Here is a 24,037-nt window from a genome sequence, read left to right as displayed (position 1 = left end):
AGTGTGACAGGAGGTCAGAACTGTTACACTTGTAGCTTTTTATTCCTTGAAGATCTTGGAACAACAGCAGAGATTCCATATGCCTGAAGAAGGGTGCTTGTGCCTGAAAGCTTGCATAGAACACTTCCAACTTCTGTGTTGGGAAGAATTTTGAATGCAATTTATTTTAGTTTTAATATTTCAGCTGAATATAATAGCATAATATACTTGAATTGATATTAAACGTGAGTTTTCTTAAGCATGTGCTCTTTTTGCATATGGATATATTTTTTATTAGGAAGTCGGGGAGCAAGAGGGTCTCAAGTTGACAGTCATAGCAGTAGTAGCAATTACCATGACAGCTGGGAATCACGAAGTGGCTACCCTGACCGGGATCGCTATGACAATCGAGAGCAAGCAAGGGATTCATCCTTTGAAAGAAGACATGGAGAAAGAGATAGGCGTGACAACCGAGAGAGAGGTATACACATCTCTAATTTATATATAGACAGCTGACTTGATATCTGATTCTGACATCAATCTCGTACTGATGTTAATGTAAATTAGCTTTCTTAGCAAGATTGCTCATTAGCACACTTATAACTATATTGTTTTTCTCCCCTCCCCTTACTAGTTTATGGCAATCTGACTACTGATTTTACACAACCAGTACATTTTAAGCAAACTGAACTTCAAGAGATTTCTTTGTAAACTGGTTATATTAAAATTGTATTTTACTGTTTTTTGATACCCAGTAGATTTTACCTACCTATACATGAGAATTTGCCCAGCGTTCCATTTTACTGCCACTGTTGTTTTTCCATATAGAAACACGTTTATCTTTTGTGTCTTTAAATTTGCAGTTGTGAAGGTCTAGTTAACCTTGACTAGCTACTAAAGTAAGGCACAGTTTAATTCTGTGATTAATACAGTATGAAATTTTATTGGCCAAGAAATTTAATATTGATTAATGTTTGCTGTGGTCAGTACCAAATAGCTGATAAATCTTGGTGCAGATGCTGGTGTGGGTGAGAAGACGATCATCTTCATAAGATTGAGTTTTTGCACTTGAGACATTTCACTCATAACAGAATGAGCACTGAAGTTGTCTTTAAAAGAGTACAATTCTGCCAAATAGTCTAAAGAGTGCTCCTGGGGCAGCGCAATGCCTTACAGATTCCCAAGTGCTGAACAAGCACTAAGTACCAGAATCACTATATAGCCACATTAACACAGTGCTCTGTCCAAGCTAAGTGTAGTCCTAATGACAGGCACTGTGATAACATGGCTGTACTGTTTCCAGTACCTAAGATAGCTCATTCAGAGTCTGTGCAAGTATCTCTACACACCGTGATTCAGTGTTGTGCAGACAAAACTTTAAAGTTAGCTTCTGAAACAGTACTTGACCACTTCAGTAAGAAGACAGATGAAGGCAAAATCAGAATTTTGGGGTAGTAGAGAGACTAAAATATACAGGGATTTTTTTGGTCTTCTGAAAGGGTTTTAATTTTACTAGATATAGCAGTTATATTCTAGCTGCTGCTTGTTTTAGTCCTTGAAAAAGGCATTTAAGATGTTGCTCTGTCAATTTTCCTCTGCTCTCAGAGGGTTATAATGCCATGCTTCCTTCACTTATAAAAGACTGCCCTCTGCTTTAGCTTTTCTCCTGCTGTCAAGTAAGGATTTTGTTCAACCTGATCTGCAGCTCCCTTTTTACCACTAGCTAAAGGACTGCAGTCTGAATGTTTCTAGATGTTGGCGACCAGGTTTCATATCTAACTGTTATGCTGTAACCAGCAGATAAATTATATAGCAATTTTGACTTTCATGTCATATTAGGTTCTGCATAAAAATCTTAGAAGTAAATAAAAATATGCCATTACAATCAAGGAAATGTATGGGAAGCAAGTCCATTTTGTTTTAGAGTGAATTGCATTTCATTAGCACAATAAATATTTATAAAGAGCTTTAATGGAGTTAGGAGTCAGGGTTAAATGACATTTTCTCGTCTCCTGTCATTTCATCCTTCTTTGTTTCTAAAAATCTGGATGTTTTTTCTAACATTAAATTGTGTTTAGTATGTCCAGTCTAAGTAGAGATTTGCATTATGATTGAGAAATGTCAAATGTAACCTTTAAAAAGGCATAAAAAGATACATTTTTACTTCTACTCACATCTTTCAAAATTGAGTCCTTTTAGTATGCTTTAAAATCACATTCCCAGGGTTAGGAAAGGTATGTTCAGTAAACATTTTAATTAAAACTATTCCCAAACACAAGTACAGTGTTTGAGGAGGAAAATGAATCCTTCCCTACCTACATGTATTTAGCTAATGCATTTCCCAGTGTGTCTGTTGTGCAGATACTTTATGCCACCACCAAAATTATCAAGTGAAAAACAATGTTTAACATGGACTTTGGATATAATACATGTGCTGAGTACTCCAATAATGGGATCACAGTGATGTGAACATATAAACATAATAACTACACTGAAAGAATGTACCCCAACTAAAGATTCACTTACAAATGATTGTTTTGGTTGTAGCAGAAAAGTCGCTTCTATTTACTTTTAATTGTACTTGAAAGCAAGAGAACATTAGGTAATTATTAATTCAGTCACAAGTGAAAACTGATAATACTGATGGGAATGTGTTGGGTTTTTTTTATTGACTTTAGTTCTGTTGAAATTTCACATGTGCCCCTGAAGGACATTCTCATATTACATGGAGAGACATAGCTGTGTTAGTCTGAAGTCAGGCAAAAAGTGGGTTAGAGTAGCACCCTATATCACATGAAAGAAATAGCCTCTCAGCTCTGCTATATAATGACCAAAACATTCAAATCTGCATTGTCCTTTATACATTTTTTGTTTCTTCCACCCCTTTTATATAATGCATTTAGTATATACTAGGAAACACTTTCCCATGTTCTTTATTAAAATAGTTAACATCAATTTAGTAATTAATGTAAAGTAGTCAAAATTTACAGCAATTTAAGCAAGATTTTTGGATTTTGGGTACCATATACATAGATGTGTGGGAAGTGCTTTGTTTGATTTTTTTTCTAAGAAAAAGCAGTTAAAACCTTAATTTGGCCCCTTTTTATAGTCTTCCCATAACTACTGTAAATACATCAAGCTCTAAGGGTTTCCATATTCTAAACTGTTGTTATTGCCTGTTTACAGGTATTCCTTTTTCCAGCCCTAATTGCCAGTGCCTGTTTCTAAAACTTAGAAATGTTGTTTCAGAAGTTTTACAAACACAAAGAATGTTTGAAAGATTTTCATGCTGAGACTTTTCATCTCTCCCTTATTTTGGAGCCTTTTCCTTGAAATCAATCATCCCTTTGTTTCTAGGAATCTTAAGTTGTTTTTTTAATTCTCTTCTCCTGTGTGATGAGTAGAGCCACTGTGCCAAACTACTTTTGTAAGAATACAAAAGCATCTACTCCAATCAGAAGTTATTAATATATTGAGAGTGGCATAACTAATTAATTAACTGGCAGTTAAATTTGACTTCCTTTACAGATCAAAGACCAAGCTCACCAGTCCGGCACCAAGGAAGAAGTGATGACATTGAACGTGATGATAGGAGAGAGGAGCGAAGGGTAGACCGGACTGATGATAGGAGAGATGAAAGGGCCAGGGAACGAGAACGAGAGAGAGAAAGGGATCGGGAGAGGGAAAGAGAAAGAGACCGGGAGCGAGAGAGAGAAAAGGAAAGAGAATTAGAACGAGATCGTGCCCGGGAAAGGGAGAGAGAGCGTGAGCGGGACAAAGACAGAGAACGTGAACGTGAACGTGACAGAGATCGAGACCATGACAGAGAAAGGGAACGGGAAAGAGAAAGGGAGAGAGAAAAAGAACGGGAGCGCGAGAGGGAAGAACGGGAAAGGGAGAGAGAACGAGAGCGAGAAAGAGAGCGAGAACGGGAGAGAGGCCGGGACAGGGATAAGGAAAGAGAACGTCAGAGAGACTGGGAGGACAAAGAAAAAGCAAGGGAAGACCGCAGGGATAAAAGAGAAGATGTTCGAGAAGAGAGAAGTACAAGGGATGTCCACGAAGAGAGGAAATCTAAGTAAGTGATGCTGATGGTGACTTTTCCTAGCAAAAATATAAAATATACCATTCCCTAAACATTTCATATTATACAGCAGTCTTTCATTATCGTACCTTAGGAGACCCTTTATATACAAATAGCATATGCCTGCTACTGACTGTTTCTGGAAAATCATGCTGGGGCAGAGCCTCCTGGTAGAGTTAGTTTCTGTCATTTGGATTCAGATTCTTTCAGGTTGTGTTGAGGTGTTCATTTTAAAGAGATAAGAGGTGAAATCTTTTGTAGTGATGGAATAAGAGTTTATTCTTTGTAAACCTGAAGTATTTAGTCTATTTGAAAATTCAAGGTGTTGGGTGTTCTTCGGGTATCTTAGAAACCAGGCACTGAGCACCAAGTTCTGTATTGTAAAGACACCTTTGGCACTATCTAGTTTTGTTTCAGTGGAACCACAATATGCAGAATTGCTCCATTCAAGGAGGACTGGAGTGAAAAACAAAGGTCTGGTAGGCAAGGGAATCCTTACTAACATCATCACTTCAATTTCAACCAAGGCACTTATTTCAAGGTTATTTCTCTATTGCTGTTGGTTACTTTTCGAGGAGGAAAAACAAGGCACAATAACTTTTTTTTTTTTTTAATACCAGCATTCTCACTGCTATCAAGCACCCTAACAATTGAATACAGCTGTAGCTGAACTAATTACCATGGGTGCTACCATTACTGGCTACTTTTCTGGCATATATACCCTTCACTGCTAATCAGTAGGACACCTGGTCTCTCTAGCTGGTATGGGATGAATGGCTTAAAAAACTAATCTTAACATCATCTCCTCAGCAATACTTAAGCACATGAATTGCCTCTGTCTATGCAATGGTGATTTTAATGTATATTTTATTCATGTTGTTCAAAGCTGGGATGTCTCATCGATTAAGGCAGGGCTGTCCAAATTCTGAGCATCTGAGAGCAGGCCCCAGGCCAAACACCCTGGGGGCCTCACACTGCATGGTCAGCATGAGCTCCCTCCCCACCCCCCAGGCACTGGCAGTAGGTTCACTGGGCCCTCTCCTGCTGTGCTATCCTGCCCCAGAGACCCTGGTTGGGAGGGGGAAGGGGGGGAGCAGCCAGGAGGGAGCCTGGGTGCTCCACATTAACCTCTTACAGGTCAGATGCAGCCCATGGGCTGCCAGTTGAACAGCCCTAAATTAAGAGTTCTTTTATATTTTAATCTGCATGTGAAAGCTGATTATACTTGAAGCTTTGTGGTTAATGACCTAGAAGATCACAAAAATGAAGCATCTTTGGCATTTTGAATGAAGTGCAGATAGTCCTAGGTTTCACTCTCTTGATGTTTACAAGGGAAATAAACTCAGCCATTGAGTTGTTTTAAAAAGCAATTTGTAAAGTGTTTTGTTGCATTTATTTGTTCAATATAGGAAGCGTCACAGAAATGAAAGTAGCCCAAGTCCTCGTCAATCACCCAAACGCCGCCGTGAACATTCTCCTGATAGCGATGCCTACAACAGTGGAGATGATAAAAGTAAGTAAAAGTGGGTTATCTTTCATTCAGTATGCAGGCTAACTTGTGGCTATGAAAAAGATTCTTTGCAATCTAAAATAGAATATGATGGATTAAGCTTTTAAAAGCATCTTCCTCTCAGTTTTTTCTATGCAAGGTTATTTTTCTTGTAGAGTGTTTGGACTGTCTATTGATATTTATTTACATGCCCATTTTATCATAATATATTAACGCTGTCAGGGGGCAATAGCCCCAACATCTGTCTTCAAATTCCATGTTTATCAAAAGTGAAATAAAATCCATTGTTACTATAGCTGTAAGCTTGAAGCATGTTAACTGGGAAGGCTGGCTTTTTTTGATTGATGCTTTCTCTTGATATGCGCAGAATGTTCAAAATTCCCTATTCCCTTTCATGGACAAGAAAAATACTTACATTTTACATTTTGTAGATGAGAAGCACAGACTTCTGAGCCAGGTGGTACGGCCACAAGAATCCCGATCACTGAGCCCCTCTCACCTTACAGAAGACAGACAGAGTCGGTGGAAAGAAGAAGAACGAAAGTCTGAGAGAAAAGAAAGTTCCAGACGTTATGAAGAACCAGAGTTTAAAGAGAGGGTTTCTTCAGGAGACAAACAGAGAGAGCAAAGAGAGCAAACAGAAGTCGCAGAAAGTTCAAGGGCCAGGGTCCAAGAAAACTTAGGTCATCGCCCTTCTGAAGAACGAGATGCATCTGATCGAATGCATGAAGAGAACAAAAAGAAGTCTAAAGTACAGAAAAAGGCCACAAAGAAAAAGAAAGATGATGATAATGGTGTGGAAAGGTACTGTGAGCCAGCAGCAGAGGAAAGCCAGGTCTTTTCACCCAAGAAGGGTCAAAAGAAGAAAAATGTTGAGAAAAAGCGAAAGAGGTCCAAAGGTGATTCTGAGGTGTCTGATGAAGAAATTGTTCCACACCCTAAGAAGAAAAAAGGTCCAAGAACACCCCCTGTAACAACAAAAGAGGAAATGGCTGAAGCAGCTCCTGAGAAAGCTGTAGCAGGAGAACCTGCCCCAAAAAGAGAAGAGACAACGTTTAGCGACTGGTCTGATGAAGATGTTCCAGAACGTGGTGAAATCATCGTTCCTGAAAGAAGCACTGAGGAATCCCACAGAAAAAGCCACAGAATAAGAGGAGAAAAGATAGAAACTCCTCATGTTACCATAGAAGATGCACCTCATCGCAAACCTGTGGATCAGAAGCGCAGCAGTAGTCTTGGTAGCAATCGGAGCCATACCTCAAGTAGACTGCGATCACCATCCAATGAATCTGCTCATCGCAGTGGAGATGACCAGACAGGGCGGAAAAGGGTCCTGCACAGCAACTCTCGGGACAGGGACAGAGAGAGAGAGAAAAAAAGCTTAGAAATCACTGGGGAACGAAAGTCCAGGATTGATCAGTTGAAACGAGGGGAACCCAGTCGCAGCACATCTTCAGGTAATAGAATATAGTCGGAATGTGATTGACATATCACGCTTTGTGAAAAATGAGACGCTACCTTTTCCAAATTATTATAAACCCTTTTTAAACCCTTTAGTTCCACCAGAGACTAAAGGAAGGCGCTTCTATATCTATAGTAAAATCTGAAGGATTTAATATTCCTGCAAATAATGACATTAGAAAGCTCATGTCCTCAGTGGACATGTATTATACCTTTGCTGATACCTGAATATCAACAGGAAATAACTATTTATGGTGTTGGCGGAGAGGGGGCAGGCTGTAGAACACACATATGGCTCTAATTAAACTTGTAAATTTAGAAAGGTTTTTATGCTAACACTGTGCAGAGGTAGTTTTATGATAAACTGTTCTTTTCAAATTATAGACAAATTGAAATTAATTTTAGTATTGAAATCTGAAATTATGTGCATGAAGTTAAAATGTACACGCCTTCTCTCCAGTTCAGTGTTTATTGCAGGAAACTTGCACTGAAGTCAATAGGCTTTGTGGTTCTTGGTGGGTAAATTTTAATGCAGGAGGTGTGGTTGTGGGATCCGCATCAGATTTTATCGCACCTTATTGCTGGTGTAGGGGCACCCCAGGATTCTGATCCCAGGTTCCCCCTGCACTAGCTCCTGCTCCTGCTGAGACTCCCGTCTGTGTCAGCCCATGGGATGGTGCCATGACTGGGAGTTCCCTCAGCTGACTTGGCTCCCAGCTGTGGGGGCACAGCAATGCTACACATGCAAATTAATGCTGGATAGAAAACAGCTATCAAGTTAGTACATATTTTCCAGCTCTAAATTCAGAGCTCGATGGATCTTTTTTAGAGGTGCACTGATAGAGATTTTTGGAGCTGATACTGATGGCCTATTTTTAAGGACGCATATCGGCTGATATCGATCTGATTTCTGATGCCAGCCAGCAGCTTGGAAAGCTTGGTGCAGCCCCGGCCCTGCGCAGATCTGGGGGCGCACCTTCTTCTCCCTCCTCCCCTTCCCCCCCAACCCCGCATGCCCTCCCGGACGAGAGGCAGGAGCCAGCAGGTGAACGCCTAACGAGCCATCAGGCCATCAGCTCCTGCAGAAGTGGCACACAGCGGCAGGAGCTGCCCCTGCGCCCCCTGGATGGCCCATGGCTTAGTCCCAGGCCTGCCCTGCTCTGGCAGGGTAGCGCTTTCCCCAGCACCTGCCCCAGTCTCCACTCCTCCCTCACTGCGAGGGCCTTGATCTCCCCCACATGCCTGTTCCCTTTCCCATCCACCACACCAGCTGCGCTGTGGTTGCGCACATGCATGGGCCATTTATCGACCAAATTATTGGCCATATCAGGCAGATTTCCGATGCAGACAATATTCTTTATAGCGGTGCCACTCTGATATCGGATTGATGTATCAGTGCACCTCTAATCTTTTTATGGCATGATAATTAATTTGCACGTGTAGCAATTATTAGATGGTCTAAATTAACTGTGCAATTATAACTAGGGCTGTGCGAGGCTTTGGACAGAGCTTCAGATCCAGAGAAGCGTCGGACGCTTCAGGATCCGAAGCAGCATATTCAGGTTGAAACACTGGCCTCGTTAGGCTTCCCGAAGTGGTTCGGAGCCACCTCGGAGATCCGGCTATAGGGTACAATGGGGAAACAATAAAATATCTGTAACTTTGTTGGTTTGTGTCCAATTTGGATGAAAATTTCAGGTTTGGTGGACTCTGCAGAGAGCATGAAGCCTGCCAAGTTTCAAGAAGATTGGTGCAGGGGTTTGGGGGAAACTACACCCCAAATTCTTGAAAGCAAAACTCATGTCACATCTAGGTGTTACAACATAGGGGGGTGAAAACTGCAGGGGTGGTAGCTCTTGCTGCGGCTACAAAGCCTGCCAAGTTTCAAGAAGATTGGCACAGGGGTTTGGGGGGAACTGCCCCTCAAGCTGCAGACAAGCAAAACTCGTGCTATGGGTAAAACTGTGTGTGTTAAGGCGCAGTAGGGTGACAGCTGCAGAGATGGTGGCCCTTGCTGCAGCCACAACGCCTGCCAGCTGTCAAAGAGATCGGTGCAGCGGGGTTCTGGAGCTCTGCACCCCTAGCTGCTGACAGGCAAAACTTGTGCCATGGGTGTTTGTGGGACTGACTGTCTCTGTCCTGGGGCACACTACTGCAGGCCTGGCTGCTAAGCTACTATGTTACCAGTTACCAATCAATCAATCATGATTCACTCAGGGACCAGTTCAATACACAGGACCTAGCTAATGTAGCCAGTTAATTGCCATCAATTAGCACCTACAAAACCAGACTAAGGAGAGGAAAAACTCAATACAGACAATCAACTGCCCCAAGACAGACAGTCTTGGCACGAGTTTTGGCCATCAGCAGCTAGGGGTGCAGGGCCTCAAAACCCCCCTGCACCCATCTCCTCGACAGCTGGCAGATGTCATGGCTGCAGCAGGGGCCACCATCCCTGGAGCTGTCACCCTGCTGCGCCTTAACACATGGAGTGTCACCCATGTCACAAGTTTTGCTTGTCCACAGCTTGAGGTGCAGTTCCCCCAAAACCCCTGCACCGATCTTCTTGAAACTTGGCAGGCTTTGTGGACTTAGTAAGAGCTGCCACCCCTGCAGTTTTCACCCTCGTGTTGTAACACACAGCCATGACATGAGTTTGGCTTTCATGAATTTGGGGTCCAGTTCCCCCCAAACCCCTGCACCAATCTTCTTGAAACTTGGCAGGTTTTATGCTCTCAGCAGAGGCTACCATCCCTGCAAGTTTCATCCAAATGAGACAAAAAAACAACAAAGTTACAGATATTTTATTGATTTCCCCCATTATACCCTATGGCCGGATCTCCGAGGCGGCTTCGAAGCTGCTTGGGCCGGATCGAGGCACAAACCCGATCCAGAGCTCCGGATCGGATTGCTGCCATCCAAAGCGGCCGGATCCAAAGCCGGATTGGATCACTGCCGACTCACACAGGCCTACAATTAACCAGGTAATTATGTAGTACATGTAATGTGTAGAAGGGGCCTAAATTTAGTGAAAATTACCCAGGAAGTTTGTGGCAGAGATGAGAGATGCGGTCCCCATCTGAAAAAAAAATAAACCAGCAACAAAAATCCTTTTAATTCCAAATTAATACTTAGATGCCTTTGACAAGGTTTCTGATACCAACATTCAGGAGAAAATTCCAGATAAGGTTTTTTTTTTTCCGTATTAGGATTCTTCTGCTTTTAGTATTTTTGTTGTGGTTTTTTTTTCCATTTAGGCTACTTTTTTCACAAAACCAGACTTTAAACTTCTGATAGTTTTATGATAACAGTTCTGTGAAAAGCAAATGGTATAAAAATCATCTTTTGCTTGGGTAGCAAATGATAATAATACAAGCTTTACTGCATTTTAACATGGCAGATTTTTAAAAGTGATTGCATACTTTTTTCCCTCTTGTTTAAAGAGGCAAAATATGAAAATGTTTCTAGCTTCTAAGGTAGTGTTGTAGCTACTGAAAAATGTTTGGTCTGTAGGATAAGATTTGCCAAGATTGAAATTGAAGAAAATCAGATACATATAAGTGATTTTTAGAAAGGCATTTTAAAATTGTGTTTAATCTTAACATGTAATATTCAGACAGCTTCAAAGATCAATTTTGATATCATAGGCTTTACAGGTTTGGATTTTGCCTACTTTGGTGCAGCTAAATGTATACAGCATTTACTTGCTCTAATTTTGCATCTTTTTAAAATATTTTATTCAGATCGTCAAGATTCAAGAAGTCACAGTTCAAGAAGAAGTTCTCCTGAATCGGATCGTCAGGTCCATTCTAGATCTGGGTCCTTTGATAGCAGGGAGAGGCTTCAAGACCGAGATCGCCATGAGCATGATCGTGAACGAGAAAGAGAAAGGAGAGATGGAAGGCAGAGAGAATGGGACAGAGATGTAGATAAAGATTGGCCGCGGAACAGAGACCGTGATAGAATCAGGGAGCGTGAGAGAGAGAGGGAAAAAAGGAGAGAGATGGAGAGAGAGCGCGAGAGGCAGCTTCCTGATACTACAGAAAGAGACAGAGACAGAACTCTTGACATTTCATCTCAGAAAGAGTCAACAAAACACAGTGAACCCAAACTGGACAGAGATCATGAAAAGGAGTTTGATGGGACTTGCCGGGACACTGCAACTTCAGAGAAGGAAAGGACAGAAAAAGACTTGGGGGCTTTACAAGGATTTGAAGATGGGAATGAGGCTGAAAAAGGAGAGAGTGTAGAAGGTGAGATATTCTGGAAAGAAACTAGATTGTTGGTTTTACTTCTTCCCCTTTTAACATAACACTGAGTTACATTATATTAGAATAATTTTCTCCTTAAAGGTCACTCTTTGATATGCATATTGGCTCCAGCTTTTTCACTGTGAAAACAGATACCATACAAGAGAGTTCCTATGAGCATCTTTTTTAGCATGTGCTTCACTAATTGCATGCTTCTAAAGGCAAATAAGCATAAATGAAAGAAGGTATAATTTGCTCAGGCACCACACTTCTGAACAGTCAGTTGTTTAAAGAACAGAAATCCTCTTTTTCTCATCATCCTTGTACATTATTGGCCTTTTGCTTAGTGTGGCAATGAGTGTATTGGTGAGGACAGTCAAAATGGAGAACTGTAGAAGAAAAGGCATTTTAAGTGTGGAAGCAGATGAGCTTCCCTTTAAGTAACTTTTGCTTATTGTCCTACATCATATTTTGAAAGTTGCTGTATTAAAAATAGCATTTGTTGATATTTGGGAGACCCAGTTGCCACAGAACTAATGGTTGTATTTTATAGAATGAAGATTTCTGTAGTTCTTGACAGTGGCCTTGTGCAAGTATAACTCCAGCAAAGTCAGTTTGTTCAATGTTACTTGAATTTGCTAGCTTTTTCTGGCACCAGAAAAAAAGAGGTTTTGATTTAAAAAAAAAAAAAGAAAGAAATGCAGGGAGGGGGCTGACGACTGAGGAAGACTTGAGTAGCTTGAGTGTTGCAAATGTAAAGATACACAGCAAAAGGCAACACCATAGAGAGAGCCTCAGGTACCTCCATGCCCATTAATTCTGGAATCAGTATAGATGTATTAGTGCAGCAGTTCCCAGCCTCGAGTCACGACCCAAATGAAGGTCGTGGGGGCAGTGCTGGCTGTGCCATGCACGCAGAATGAGCCGTGCCACGTGCCGGGAGCTCCCCTGCTGCCACTACACTCTGCTCCCAGCAGCGGGACACAGCAAAAAAAGGTTGAGAACCATTGTATCAGCACAACACAGTGCCTTGGCTAAGAGGTTCAGCCTAAGCACAGTATTGTGTTAATTCAGTTATACTGCTTTTGGTTCTGGAGCTAGGGTGCATGGACCTATATCCAGTGTATGGCTCTGTGGTGCAACCTTGGTCTGTGTAGAGCACGGGTTGTCAACCAGGGGTACGCGTTATCCTGGCAGTACTTGGGAAGGCCTCAGGGGGTACACGGCAGCAGCACTGAGAAGTGGGGGCACTTCCGGTTTTGCCTCTGCCACTTTTGATTTCGCTATGGGGGATTCCCCCCCACACACACGCACTCATCGGCCGCCAGGGGTACACTAACCAAAAAAGGTTGAAAACCCCTAGTGTAGAGGGATGCAGGGTGATGGTGGTGGACCAGTTGTGTATATGTTGTACTGTTAACTGTTCACAGATTAGTTCCTCGGTATACGGCATAATTAAGAAACTTTCTGGTAGGTCATCAGTGAAATGGTTATGCTTGTCCATACAAATACAGGTATTGTCAAAGAGAAAGACGGGTGAATGTGGGAATCCTTAGACCTCCGTGTCCATTATTCGTAGGAGTGGCAGGTTTTTAAGGATTAGAAGAGGCTGTTAGATCTGTGAACAGAAGAATCTGAACGCAGTATTCTGGGAAGGTCTTTTGGGAAAGCTTAGACAGGGTGATGAAAGGCTTCCATTATATCAAAGAGGGGACATTAGCTGGATATGCCTTGGATGTTAGAAGTGTTCTCAAACCTAGCTCTCAAGGAGACTGCTTGCAAAGTGATTTGATATGAATTCCCATTAAGTATTCTCTGGTAGATCTTGTGTTGCATTCCGAAAGGCTCTAAAACTGCATTTGGGAGTTATATAAAACTAGCACTCTTAAAAATGAGGCTATCACTAAATGTCTATATAAAACTTAATATTTATGTCCTTAATTGTATGGCCTTTTTTAGCAGACTAAAATGCTGCTGTTAAATATTTAAAACTTTAATTAAAATATGTTTTGGTAGGTAGTAAATTGCACATATATCCATATTTAAAGTATGGTCTTCTCTGCTTATGTACATAGGTGTGGGAAAATCTGCTGACTTCATTATGTAAAATAATGAATATTAAATCAAGACCTAGTACAAAATGTAGAGTAGACCCCAGTATCGCCCTTTGGACAATTTTCAAATCTGATGAAGTTGGTGCAACACCAGCTATTTTTTTAGGCCAGTGACTAACATATATCTAACGTAAAATGTGTGAAGATTTAATTACTTAATTATGATGATGTGTTGAACCTTTAATGTGTTTGTTTCAAGGGTAGGCTTTAATAATGCAAAAGATGCGGTATTCCCTGTAAAGCAATGACAGGTGTTCTGAGTAGTTAATTTACACTCATACGATCATATCTTTCACTTAGTTTTCCACATTGATTTCTAGATTTTATTTTTTTAAGCAAATTGTATAAAGTGCCAGCAGACTGTAACCTTGATGCAGCTCTGCACAGAGAATTTCACTTCTGGGGGTGGAGGCAAAAGCATTTCTGCTCCATTCTGGAAGGAAAAAGGTAGCTATAAATTCTAACTGGTGTCATCTGAGCAGTGTTGGGAGATACCACCTTTTGCACATGCCTCTTCTTGGTGGTGGACTCTGGGTTGCAAGCAGTCTGTGCTTGATACCCTTTTTGTTTTGGATAGACATTCAATTTTGAAGGGGGAAAGTGTAGCCCTACCTTTTTTTTCTTAAATTGTAAGATGACCATAGCTGTGTTGTAGTTGAGTAATGTGGTTTCTCTTGTAAGGAACTGTAAGGATCAAATGTCAGGCATTTATTCTAAGTACATAGGTCACAAATTAATAAACACAAAAGAAACTAAGGAAGTCTGGTGTAACTTTATTCAAGCCCTGCACAAAGGATTTTAGAGGTTCAAGTGAAGGTATATGTGGAATGAAGCTACTTTAGCTTGCACTGGTCTTGTTTTTCTTGCTACTATTCTCTTTTTTTCCAGACCCAAGAAGCCAAATTCTAGTCTTAGACTCCTGGGTTGAAGCGGCTCTGAAAAGAATATGGACCTTGATGTGTAACATGAAATTGGACTCATGCACATTAACCTTTAGGCAGGGCAGAGTTGTATCTTACAGACTAATTAATTTTGTGTTGCATAACCTTTCATGAGCAACAGCTGTCTTCCTCAGATGCCATGAAAGGACTAGCAGAGGACAGGTGTTCAAATAGAAGCAGTGATTTAAATATAAAAGATAAGGAAGAGGGGAGTAAAGGAGAGAGGACACTGCTGAAAGTGGTAAGGCAGTAAACAAAACAGTAAAACCATTGGGACTTAGGGGTTACAAAAGGTAATGGGTTAAAAATTGATAGTCTGTTTAGACCAGGGTGCTCAGCCTTCAGCCCATGGATCAAATGAGGTCCACGGGGAAATTTGACTGCAGGGGGACGGTGGCCAAACCCCAAGCCCCATGCAGCAGCTTGGGGTCAGGTTGCACTCCCTCCCCCTAGCAGCTGAATGAGGCCAAGCTACTTTCCCTTTCCCACCCCCTGTGGGGCCAGGTCAAACCCTCTTTCCCCCATCTGTGGGAGTGGGTCAAGCCCCCTTCCCCTTCAAGGGTCTGCGCCATGCTACCTTTCCCCACAGGGCTGGGTCATGATCCCCTCCACCCCCCCCCCCAGCCAGGTTGGAGCTTCTGCCTCCACATGGCTGGATGAGACCTTGCCACAACAGCTTCATGCCATATAGGGAACCCAAACTAGATCCGGCCCGTGGATGGCCTGGGGAATGCCCTAGGTAATGCCCATCTGGCCGGCCTGCCAAAAAGGTTGAGCACCACTGATTTAGACCATATACACAATCCAGTCTGTGAATGATTTCTTCTGCAATTTCATGTTGTGTAGGAGTGAGGTGGTCTGTTGCTGGAGAGATGTCTGCATGTTGCTTAGCCGCCAAGCACATGCCTTATGAATCTGACCTTGTGCATGCATATTGCATACATTTTTTTTTCAAGGAGAAGTTGATACAAGCAAATGAAATTCCACCTTTCATTTGCCACAAGACGGGTAAGAAAAAGTGTTTTATCCAGTTCCAGGATTTAATGCATATCCTTGTGCTGTGAATGCATTTCCACTCTCCCCCACTCATCCCAAAGGAAAATGTATTTACTTGCTCGAGCCTGTATTTACTCCAGTTTTTTGCAGTGTTTAAAAATCAAGAAAAATCAGTTTAACGCTGAATTTCTCTCTCTAGAAGAAGATGAAACCAAGATAGATGACGTGCATTCACTGGTATCTGGTGCTGGAGAATACGAACCAATCAGTGATGATGAACTGGATGAAATCCTGGCAGGAGATGCTGAAAAGAGGGAGGATCAACAGGAGGATGAGAAGATGCCTGGTAAAATATAGCAAAACTTTTTTCACTAAGGGTGGAATGCAAAGATCTTTCTCTTTGGAGTGGTGCTTTGTACATTGGTGCTACTGTAAAAATGTCAAGTTGAAACAAGGCATAAAAGCTGTTCTGACTACACAATAGAGTTCATACACTTATTAACATAATTCTTAATTTGTTTTGTAGTGATCAGTAAAACCAAAAAAGTATTATGCATTTCCCAAATACAGTCGGGGACCTATATTTTGAAGCGTACTTAGTTTTTGTTCCATAGGTGCTAAAAGAGCAGGCTGTGCCTTTTATAAACCATTGCTTCATTTACCCCATTCATTAGTTAATATTGATTGGAACTGGGTTTATTTTAAAGGAATGGAAACTTCAGAGATGCTGTACAGATTCCTAGATTCATCTACCTTTTTGAATGGAATGCTTATCAACCTAGTATAAAAGCCTTTTCTACTTCTACGACCTGACAAAAAATATCTTGCATTTGAAAGCTTGTCTAACTTTATTCCAGCTACATAGTTGATCCAGTAAAATATATCACTCTAAGAAATCCTTGCCTCACATCTTTTCTACTTCTTCTAAGTCCTATGTGGGTTCGTCAACCTTATTCATGTTGGCTGTAACATACCTTATGCATCAGACAAACCACAGCGCTAGTGCTCTTCAGTAAGCTACATATGTCTTAGAAGACAGCTGGTCTCTTGAACCTGCGCCAGGGACAGAGCAGAGTAGCAGCTTAAGTTAATGTGGGCACCAACTACTTAAATCTTGTTAATTCATATTGGTTATACCAGGTTCTGAGTTTTAAGAGGGTATGTAAGCCATAGTAAGTTTGTTTTTTATACCTTTGAAGGTTTGTTTCCAGATCAGCAGAACCAGAGAGGTTTCACACAGAGTAATATTAAAAATAGAAACTGGCTTTTCTTTTAAATGCATACAAATTTGATTGGAACCTCCTGATTTCAGTTTTTCATTGGTATAAATGCTCTAAAATGTCAGAATCCACTTTTGGAAAGTGTTTCAGGTGAAAGTAACCAGCTGTATGTCTAATAAGGGCTGATGATGCGAGAGCTTAGTTTTCTGTTTGAATGTCTTTACAGATCCTGTGGATGTAATAGATGTGGATTGGTCAAGCCTTATGCCAAAGCAGCCGAAAGAACCACGGGAGCCTGGTGCCGCACTCTTAAAATTCACACCAGGTGCTGTGATGTTGAGAGTTGGCATTTCAAAACGATTGGCAGGCCCTGAACTCTTCACCAAAATTAAAGAAACCTGCCAGAGAGTGTTAGAAAAACCTAAAGGTAATTGTTTTGAGGAATAAAATGTCTAATTATGATTGGTAAGATGTCTGAAAATAACAAACGAGTTGCTGTTCTACATAATACCCTCATTAAAGATTGAACTTAAGAGGAACAAAATGTGAACAGGTGAAACAGCTTTTGTTTACTCACATACCTACACAAACCCTTTCCCCTGAAAATTAGCTCTCCAAAATTGGGATGTGTATCTTGCAAGAGCAAACTGATTTCCACACTGGAATGGCATCCAGGGGATGTGATCCTCCTTTCTCATGCAGGAGGGACAGAGGCCACTCATCAGCCTCACTCACTTGCTCACTGCTCCTCCATAGCTGGAGTTTTAACCTCACATTTGGGAAGGGGTGGGGGTGCGGTGCCTCTCCTGAAAGAGGATACAGTGTGGGCATGGCACCTAAGTGCAGTTTGCTATGGTGTGGTTCTGTAGTGTAGACTGGGCTCTGCTTATTTTTCCTCTAATCTATCAGAAGGAAATGAGCTGCGTAGGACAACCTGTGAGAATGTCTATGACATCACATTTAAGGCAGAAGGCAGGGTAGATTTATACTTCATAAACTAACTAAATCAGCGATATATAACAGGCTTTTGCCAGCCTGAGTTTATTTGTGCGCCTTGGGCTTACAAAAGTTTATGCTATATATTTCTGATTTAGTTAGAATGTAAAATGCAAATCTACTTTGCCTCTTCCTTGACTTCAGACTAACACATCTAACTGCCTCTATCTCTGAAATGTAAGACCACATATATGGTTATATCTTTCTTTTAATATTTGAAGATGAGAAAATTATAGGTGCAAATAAAACACAGAACATTAGGGATAACACATTTTTCTGAATTCTTTATTCTTCTGCAATTTTGAAACCTTCATTTATAAAAAAAAAAAAAAAAAGAATCAGTTTGGATTCTTCACAGTGTAAATCAACGTGCTTCTGCCTTGTTAACTTAGCCTTCTCAGAAAACTTGCTGTCAGACAATAGAGAAGAATAGGAAAAGGAACTTGTTCCTTCCAGTCCTATTAATCTCTGTGAATGTCATTGCTTACATGAACCATATACCCATATTAATCATGGGCTGTTTCCATTGCTTCTGTTTTTTAGCCAAGGAAATTAAATGCAAAAACTTTTAATACAACATTAAGAGTGTACCTTGAGAAGCACCCTCCATTCACTTGCCATTGGCAAATGGCAGTTTTTATTTTATTGTGTGGGGTAGGAGTTCTTTAAAGGAAAAAAAAGTTTCCAGCTTACATGCCTGTGAACATGGTTTTTTTAATGCAAGTTGATAAAACGGGGCATCTTTTTGACTTTGCAAACAGTCTGAAATGGTAAAGAGAGTGGACAAACCTGTGTGTGTTTGGTTTGGGTTTTTTTTTATCAGTGCTCCTGTTAAGTAGTTCATCTGCATTTTAAGTGACTCCTTACCACAAGAGTTGAAATGTAAAGCGATCCTGTAGACTAATGTAGAATGAGGCCTGAAATAGTGTGATCTGACTTCCTCTGGGGCTAGGGATATGGCCAGAGAATTAATGTTAGTAGGAGTAAGATCCTCCAGCAGTGCACCCGTTATTCTATGGGTACAGTCCTGCTCAATACAGCCTTATAGAACAAGGGGAAGGCATTTGCCCCATGAGGCATTAACTGTCTCCTTTAATTTCAATAGGGTGCAGACCAGTGATTCTCAACCAGAGTGCTGCAGTGTTAGCACTGTTAGACATGCAAACAAGATTCACAAAATAAACCCAGAGATTTCAAATAGGAATCCACAGTGTTAAAAACATTGTGACCTGTTGTGGTCTTTGAGTTCTTTGCAACAAAATAATTGCCCTGTTATTTTTCCACAATCAAAAAACAAATGAAAGCTACGAGCTGGCATTTTCTGAGGGCTTCCTTCAGTGTAGCAAGGTTTCAGAAGCACTGATGCAGACACTCTTTATATAGATAGGTAGTAAGTTTAAAACTAACAAAAGGAAGTTTCTTCACACAGCATGCAAGTAAAGTGTGGATCTTGTTGCCACTAGGGGCAATGACAGAAATGCAGCTCCCCTCTGTAACTGAGAACACTTTGTAGGAAGTGTTCTGAGTTACAGCGATCCTCTGGACCAAACAGAAGTTCACTACTGGTTCCAGGGGGGAGGGGAATCTAGCTGCAGCCTGTTTCTTCTACCAACAGCCCCTCTTCCCTGCCAGCCTGTCCTGTTTTCAGAATGGGAAGCCGGAAAGGGGGCAGGGGGAGCTCATTCTAGGGTTTCCCCAGCCAGCACTAGAGGGCGGGGTGGGTGAATTGGAGCCTCCGTTCCTTGCAGCGACTCTGATACACCCACCCCACCCTCCAACAGGGGCTTCCCCCTCCCACCCCCAAACCAAATTCCCTCTGCTCCCTTCCCCCCACTCCCATTCTGAAAACAGCTGAAGGCTGGGAGGTAGTGCAGACACAAGTTACAAAAGATGCTCTGTTTTGAAACATCTTTATCTGATCCCTCATGCAATGAGGGTTTAGCTTTTTGCAATCAGCCATTTTTGAAGCGGGCTGCACCAGTGTTTGGTCATAGCTATGACCTGCTTTCTGTGGCAAAAAGTGTCACTTCTGTCTGCACCCAAGATGTTGTGGAAGCTGACAGTTTAGCCAGATTCAAAGAGAGATTGGACAGATTTTTGGAGGAAAAGGGTATCAGTAACTATTGAGCATGCAGCCCCTGAATCAGAGCTTCCTAGACCTTAAACGCTGGAGGCTGCCAGTGAGAGGAACAGTAAAAAAAAAAAAAAAAAAAAATCCCCTGGTCGTACCCAGTTTACTCTTCTTTTCAGCATCCACACACTGCACCTGTGTGACGTAGAATACTGGGCAAGGTGCACCTATGTTCTGACTCAATAAATGGCAGATCTTATGCTATTTATACCCCGTGCTTCAATTTTCAAGAAGCTTAAGCCCTGCATGCAGTTGCTCTGTGTAAGATTCATTTTTTGGCCAGTGCCTGCCTAAATGAAGATCCCATTGTAGCAGTCATTCAGCCATTATACATATATTCTAGATTGAGACATAAATTTTTAATTGACTAAAAAGTAATAGGAAATGAGTTAGATATACCTGTGAGTTGATATTGCAATGGGGATGTAATATTTTCACTTCTCAACTTCTGCATATTAATATTTGTAAGTGTTAATGCTGCCATCACTTAGTTATTACATCTCATTATAAATTCCCCACAGAAAAAGATGCTTACACATTCTTATGTTAGCTCTCTCGCTTCTATTAGTGGGTTGATATGCAGAACACAGAAAATAAGTTTGCTTTTGACAGTCATACTAGTATTTGCTTTCTGTAGAACGAAACTGTAGCATGTGATGAATTGAAATCTATAGTTGTTTCATCCGCCTCTACTATTTACTGCCATTTCCTCATAGGAACCAGGCACTCAGCTGCAAAACATGCTCAGCATCTGGCACCTTGGCAGACTCCACAGGCTGTTAGTGTTAGCTTTTGAACTTGCTTTTTGTGTCTGCCACTCACTTGGGTTGCTTACTGGCCATCTGGGTTGTCTTGGCAACGTCTATACTATTTTCATTGACCTATCCTTGATACCGAGTAATCTTTCACTTTTCTTTTACCTTGTCTGAAAAATGGCCTGGTCAGCTTGGTTAAAAGATCACTCTTGAAGTGAATTAAGTGTCTCCATATTCCTGTATGTAGTCTCAGTGCATTAGTCTCCACTTTGACTTACTCTATTTATTTGGGGTCTTTTGGTTGTACAATACCAGTGGTGAACAAAATACAGGCTTGATACGGCCCTCTGGGGGCACCTGTCAGTTGAATGGATCCGGCCCACAGCTGTCCCTCAGTGCTTCGCATGGGGCCAAGCCCTGCCCGAGGCAGCCTGAGCTGTGCCCCCTGCCTGAACCTGCTGTCCCTGGCCCAGCCAGCACGCACAGCTTCCCAGTGGGGCTGCTTCTGGTGCAGCTCAGCTTCCCCTGCCTCCAGCAGCTCTTTCTCCTCTGTGCATGCTGTCTGGGCCAAGGTAGGCAGGTGAAGTGGGTGGAAGGGAGCTGGAGCTGGAGTCTCGTGCACTGAAGCGGGAGCTGCCTGGCTCTGGCTTGCAAAAGACCAGAGGAATGTTGAGAGTCTGAATCCTTGCTTCTCAGGGTCCCTTTTGAAAAGCAGCGGCCATGTAGATGACACATTTGTTTTGTGGCTACCATGCTGCAGCTGACTGCGACTAGTTGTATTGACAGACCTTTGTTTCCATTTCAGGTAGCATTCACAGATGCTGTTATTTTGGGCCACAGGAGGAGTGTGCTGGTTAGAATGTCTGCTTCCTAACTTGTCCTCCAACCCTGACTACCCTTGTCCTTCCATCTGCATTGCCTTTCTGCAGTGGTAGGGAAGTGGCAACCACACGTACAGGGAGAGGAAGAGTATTCTGTCTCTTTGTATTTTGCCTTTGAGTAGCCAGATGTAGCCCAATTTCCCATTTTTGTCACATAGAAAAAGGCAATATAGGTTGTGTCTGTTTTGTTTGATTAACAGTGATTGGAGAGTATTACTTCTGCATACCCACTTAGCTGATGATGAACAGTGTTTGGTCTTCCATTCCAGACTTGTGTCCAAGTATTTAGTCCTCAGTTATGGCCACCATCCTAGCATTTCCTTCCAGTGCTGAAGAACAAAACACACTCACTGCTATACTGCCTTCTCTATGACCAAGAGTTATCCTTGTCAGTTTCCTCCAATACCAAGTTTGATATATAGGGCTTGTTTTGGGGAAGAGCCTTTGAAATGGCATATTGGTTTTAAAAGGCTAATGAGAGAATCTCCAAATCTGGTGCAGGACAGTTCTTAACTTTAATACTTTGGGGAGGCGATGCATGTATTTCATGACTTGCAAAGTATTTTGGATGTGCTGATCTCTGCAATTGTTTATTTATTTTCTCTTTTGTAGATACAGAAAATCTTTTTGAACATGAACTTGGGGCCTTGAATATGGCTGCACTAGTACGGAAAGAAGAAAGAGCAGGTCTTCTTAGTAACCTTGGTCCTTGCTGTAAAGCACTGTGCTTTAGAAGAGATTCTGCAATTCGCAGGCAGCTTGTGAAGAATGAAAAGGCTAGTGCATTTGTTTACACAGAATATTTAAAACATGGAAACATATATTCTTTACTTCAAAATATTTCTGCAGTTAGATCAAGCTTTTTTCTGATACAGCATTTGCTGTTGCTAGTCTATTAATTTACATTCCCTCTACCCTCTAAATAATTGAGAGATGGTTTGTTTTTTATTTTACTGGAGCCTAAGATTAATTGAAATTTGTGACCAGGCCACTAATGGTAGGTTTGATTTAAATTCTGGGGGCACACTTACGCAGATTAGAATTTGTATAATTAGAATTATTTTTTTAAATGTTATTTTAAAGATGGTTAACTGAATGATCTTTGATGTTTTAGGATTCTATGGTCTTTCGCACAAATTGTTTTTTAAAGTATCATTTTCAAGCCTAAGGAAGTTTACTAAACACTTTTTCCTGTAAACTTTTTCAAGCTGTTGCACCAAGCTGAGGTTTCCTTGTGTGCTAATATAGCAACATAGCTGCAAGAATTAGTTAGAAGGGACCATGTTTAAGAATGTATACTTATACTTTTTAATTTATTGAGGATACTTATCAAAAGCAACTAATTTTGAATTCTTTTTTTAATCCAAGCAGGGTACAACAAAGCAAACCTACACAAATCCTCCAGTGATGGACAGTGACTTGTTAAGGTTGAGTCTACGGTTATTTAAACGCAAGACTGTCTGCCAAGGTCCAGGGCAAGAAAAAACAGAAGAGAATAAACTTCCACAACCAAGTATCCAGCAGGAAGTGTGTGTGTCTTAAACCTGTGACCATAGTGGCATTCTCTCTAATTAATCTCCAACCAGTAATTCTGCTCTTGATATTGGGAACCTTTTGATTTAGGAAGAAACTGTAAAAGATGGAGGAAAAGACTCTTCTTACACATTCTTACGTGTCTGGGAATAAATAATTAGCAGTAAAAGTACAAAGACCTCTGTTTGCAGTTCACTGCAAATTTTATATCATTGAAATCGTACACTGTAACATAAACCAACTTTATGGTGCAACAAGTGTAATAATGTGAAGATGTCTGGTTTTAGCAGTCTATTACATTGCCTGATATTAAACTAAAGAAAACTGTTTTTGTATCTTCCCTGTATTCTGAAAAATATTGTTCATGGGACCATTAATTTATATGATGTTATAAACATACTGATTTCACTTGAAAATTATCAACGTAACTCTGAAATGTTGCTAGCCAACTCTGTAAAATGGCAGCACAAAGTATTTTTAGAATCCTTTCCCTAGTAGACAGGCATCCCGTTCTATTACAAAAAAACAAAATGCTTTTTACAACATAACTCTTAATATGCTTTTTAGGGAATCCTTTTTTTTAAAGAACATGAATATCTTTGTCTGCTTATATATAAAAATAAAAATCCCATATTCCTGTATCAGATGCATCTTGCATTAGGAGCTTTACCACTTTGGTTCTGTTTGTTAAGTTTAACTATGGCCTATGCAAAACTTTATGCCTCTTTTACTTGAGCACTTTTTGAAGAAACTTAGTGACTAGTATTATTTTCATTTTATCATTTTTCCCATGTATTTGATAGTCAGTTACATACTCTAATTTTTTTTTTTTTATATTTAATGACATCTCAGTAGTTTAACTAAGCAAGAGTTAACAAACCTATTCTATCCAGGCTTTTAAAATGCTTTGACTTATTTTATAGCTACAATAAGACTGGCTTTAAGCTGAAAGTATTAGATCATAGCTTCCAATTATGTTAAAGCCTGGATTAATCTCCTTCCCCAAAACACATAAAAATATTTGATTGTTGAAAACAGCCTTGTCTAGGACTGCAATATACAAAATAGATTTGCTGTGTTTTGTTATTTAATTACAGTGAACTTTATTGAACCATTTTCCCTGCAAAACAGTCAAGCTCCATATACACATTTAAGTTAGTATATTTTCAGATCCTCCTTTGAAAAT

The 24,037-nt window shown here is 40.9% G+C and overlaps 1 protein-coding gene across 8 annotated transcripts in view; it reads left to right on the top strand.

Annotated features, from left to right (window-relative positions):
- Positions 1 to 23,178, top strand: part of ZC3H13 (zinc finger CCCH-type containing 13) — a 65,435-nt gene extending 42,257 nt beyond the window's left edge. For 7 of the 8 annotated variants that reach the window (XM_019500447.2, XM_059727455.1, XM_019500448.2 and 4 more), the window contains 9 exons: positions 278 to 460; positions 3,508 to 4,057; positions 5,473 to 5,576; positions 6,005 to 7,030; positions 10,778 to 11,287; positions 15,535 to 15,681; positions 16,782 to 16,982; positions 21,931 to 22,094; positions 22,690 to 23,178. In XM_019500447.2, the coding sequence (XP_019355992.1) occupies positions 278 to 460; positions 3,508 to 4,057; positions 5,473 to 5,576; positions 6,005 to 7,030; positions 10,778 to 11,287; positions 15,535 to 15,681; positions 16,782 to 16,982; positions 21,931 to 22,094; positions 22,690 to 22,860 (3,056 nt within the window). In that variant the 3' untranslated portion in view covers positions 22,861 to 23,178. The remainder of the gene's footprint in view (positions 1 to 277; positions 461 to 3,507; positions 4,058 to 5,472; positions 5,577 to 6,004; positions 7,031 to 10,777; positions 11,288 to 15,534; positions 15,682 to 16,781; positions 16,983 to 21,930; positions 22,095 to 22,689) is intronic. The other variant, XM_006275998.4, reaches the window with a different exon arrangement.
- Positions 23,179 to 24,037: the final 859 nt, after the last annotated feature.

The sequence above is a fragment of the Alligator mississippiensis genome, chromosome 1 (genome assembly GCF_030867095.1).
Source record: "Alligator mississippiensis isolate rAllMis1 chromosome 1, rAllMis1, whole genome shotgun sequence".
Taxonomy (NCBI): Eukaryota; Metazoa; Chordata; order Crocodylia; family Alligatoridae; genus Alligator; species Alligator mississippiensis.
Note: the sequence above shows the minus strand (reverse complement) of the source record. Positions and strands in the feature narration are given on the sequence as shown.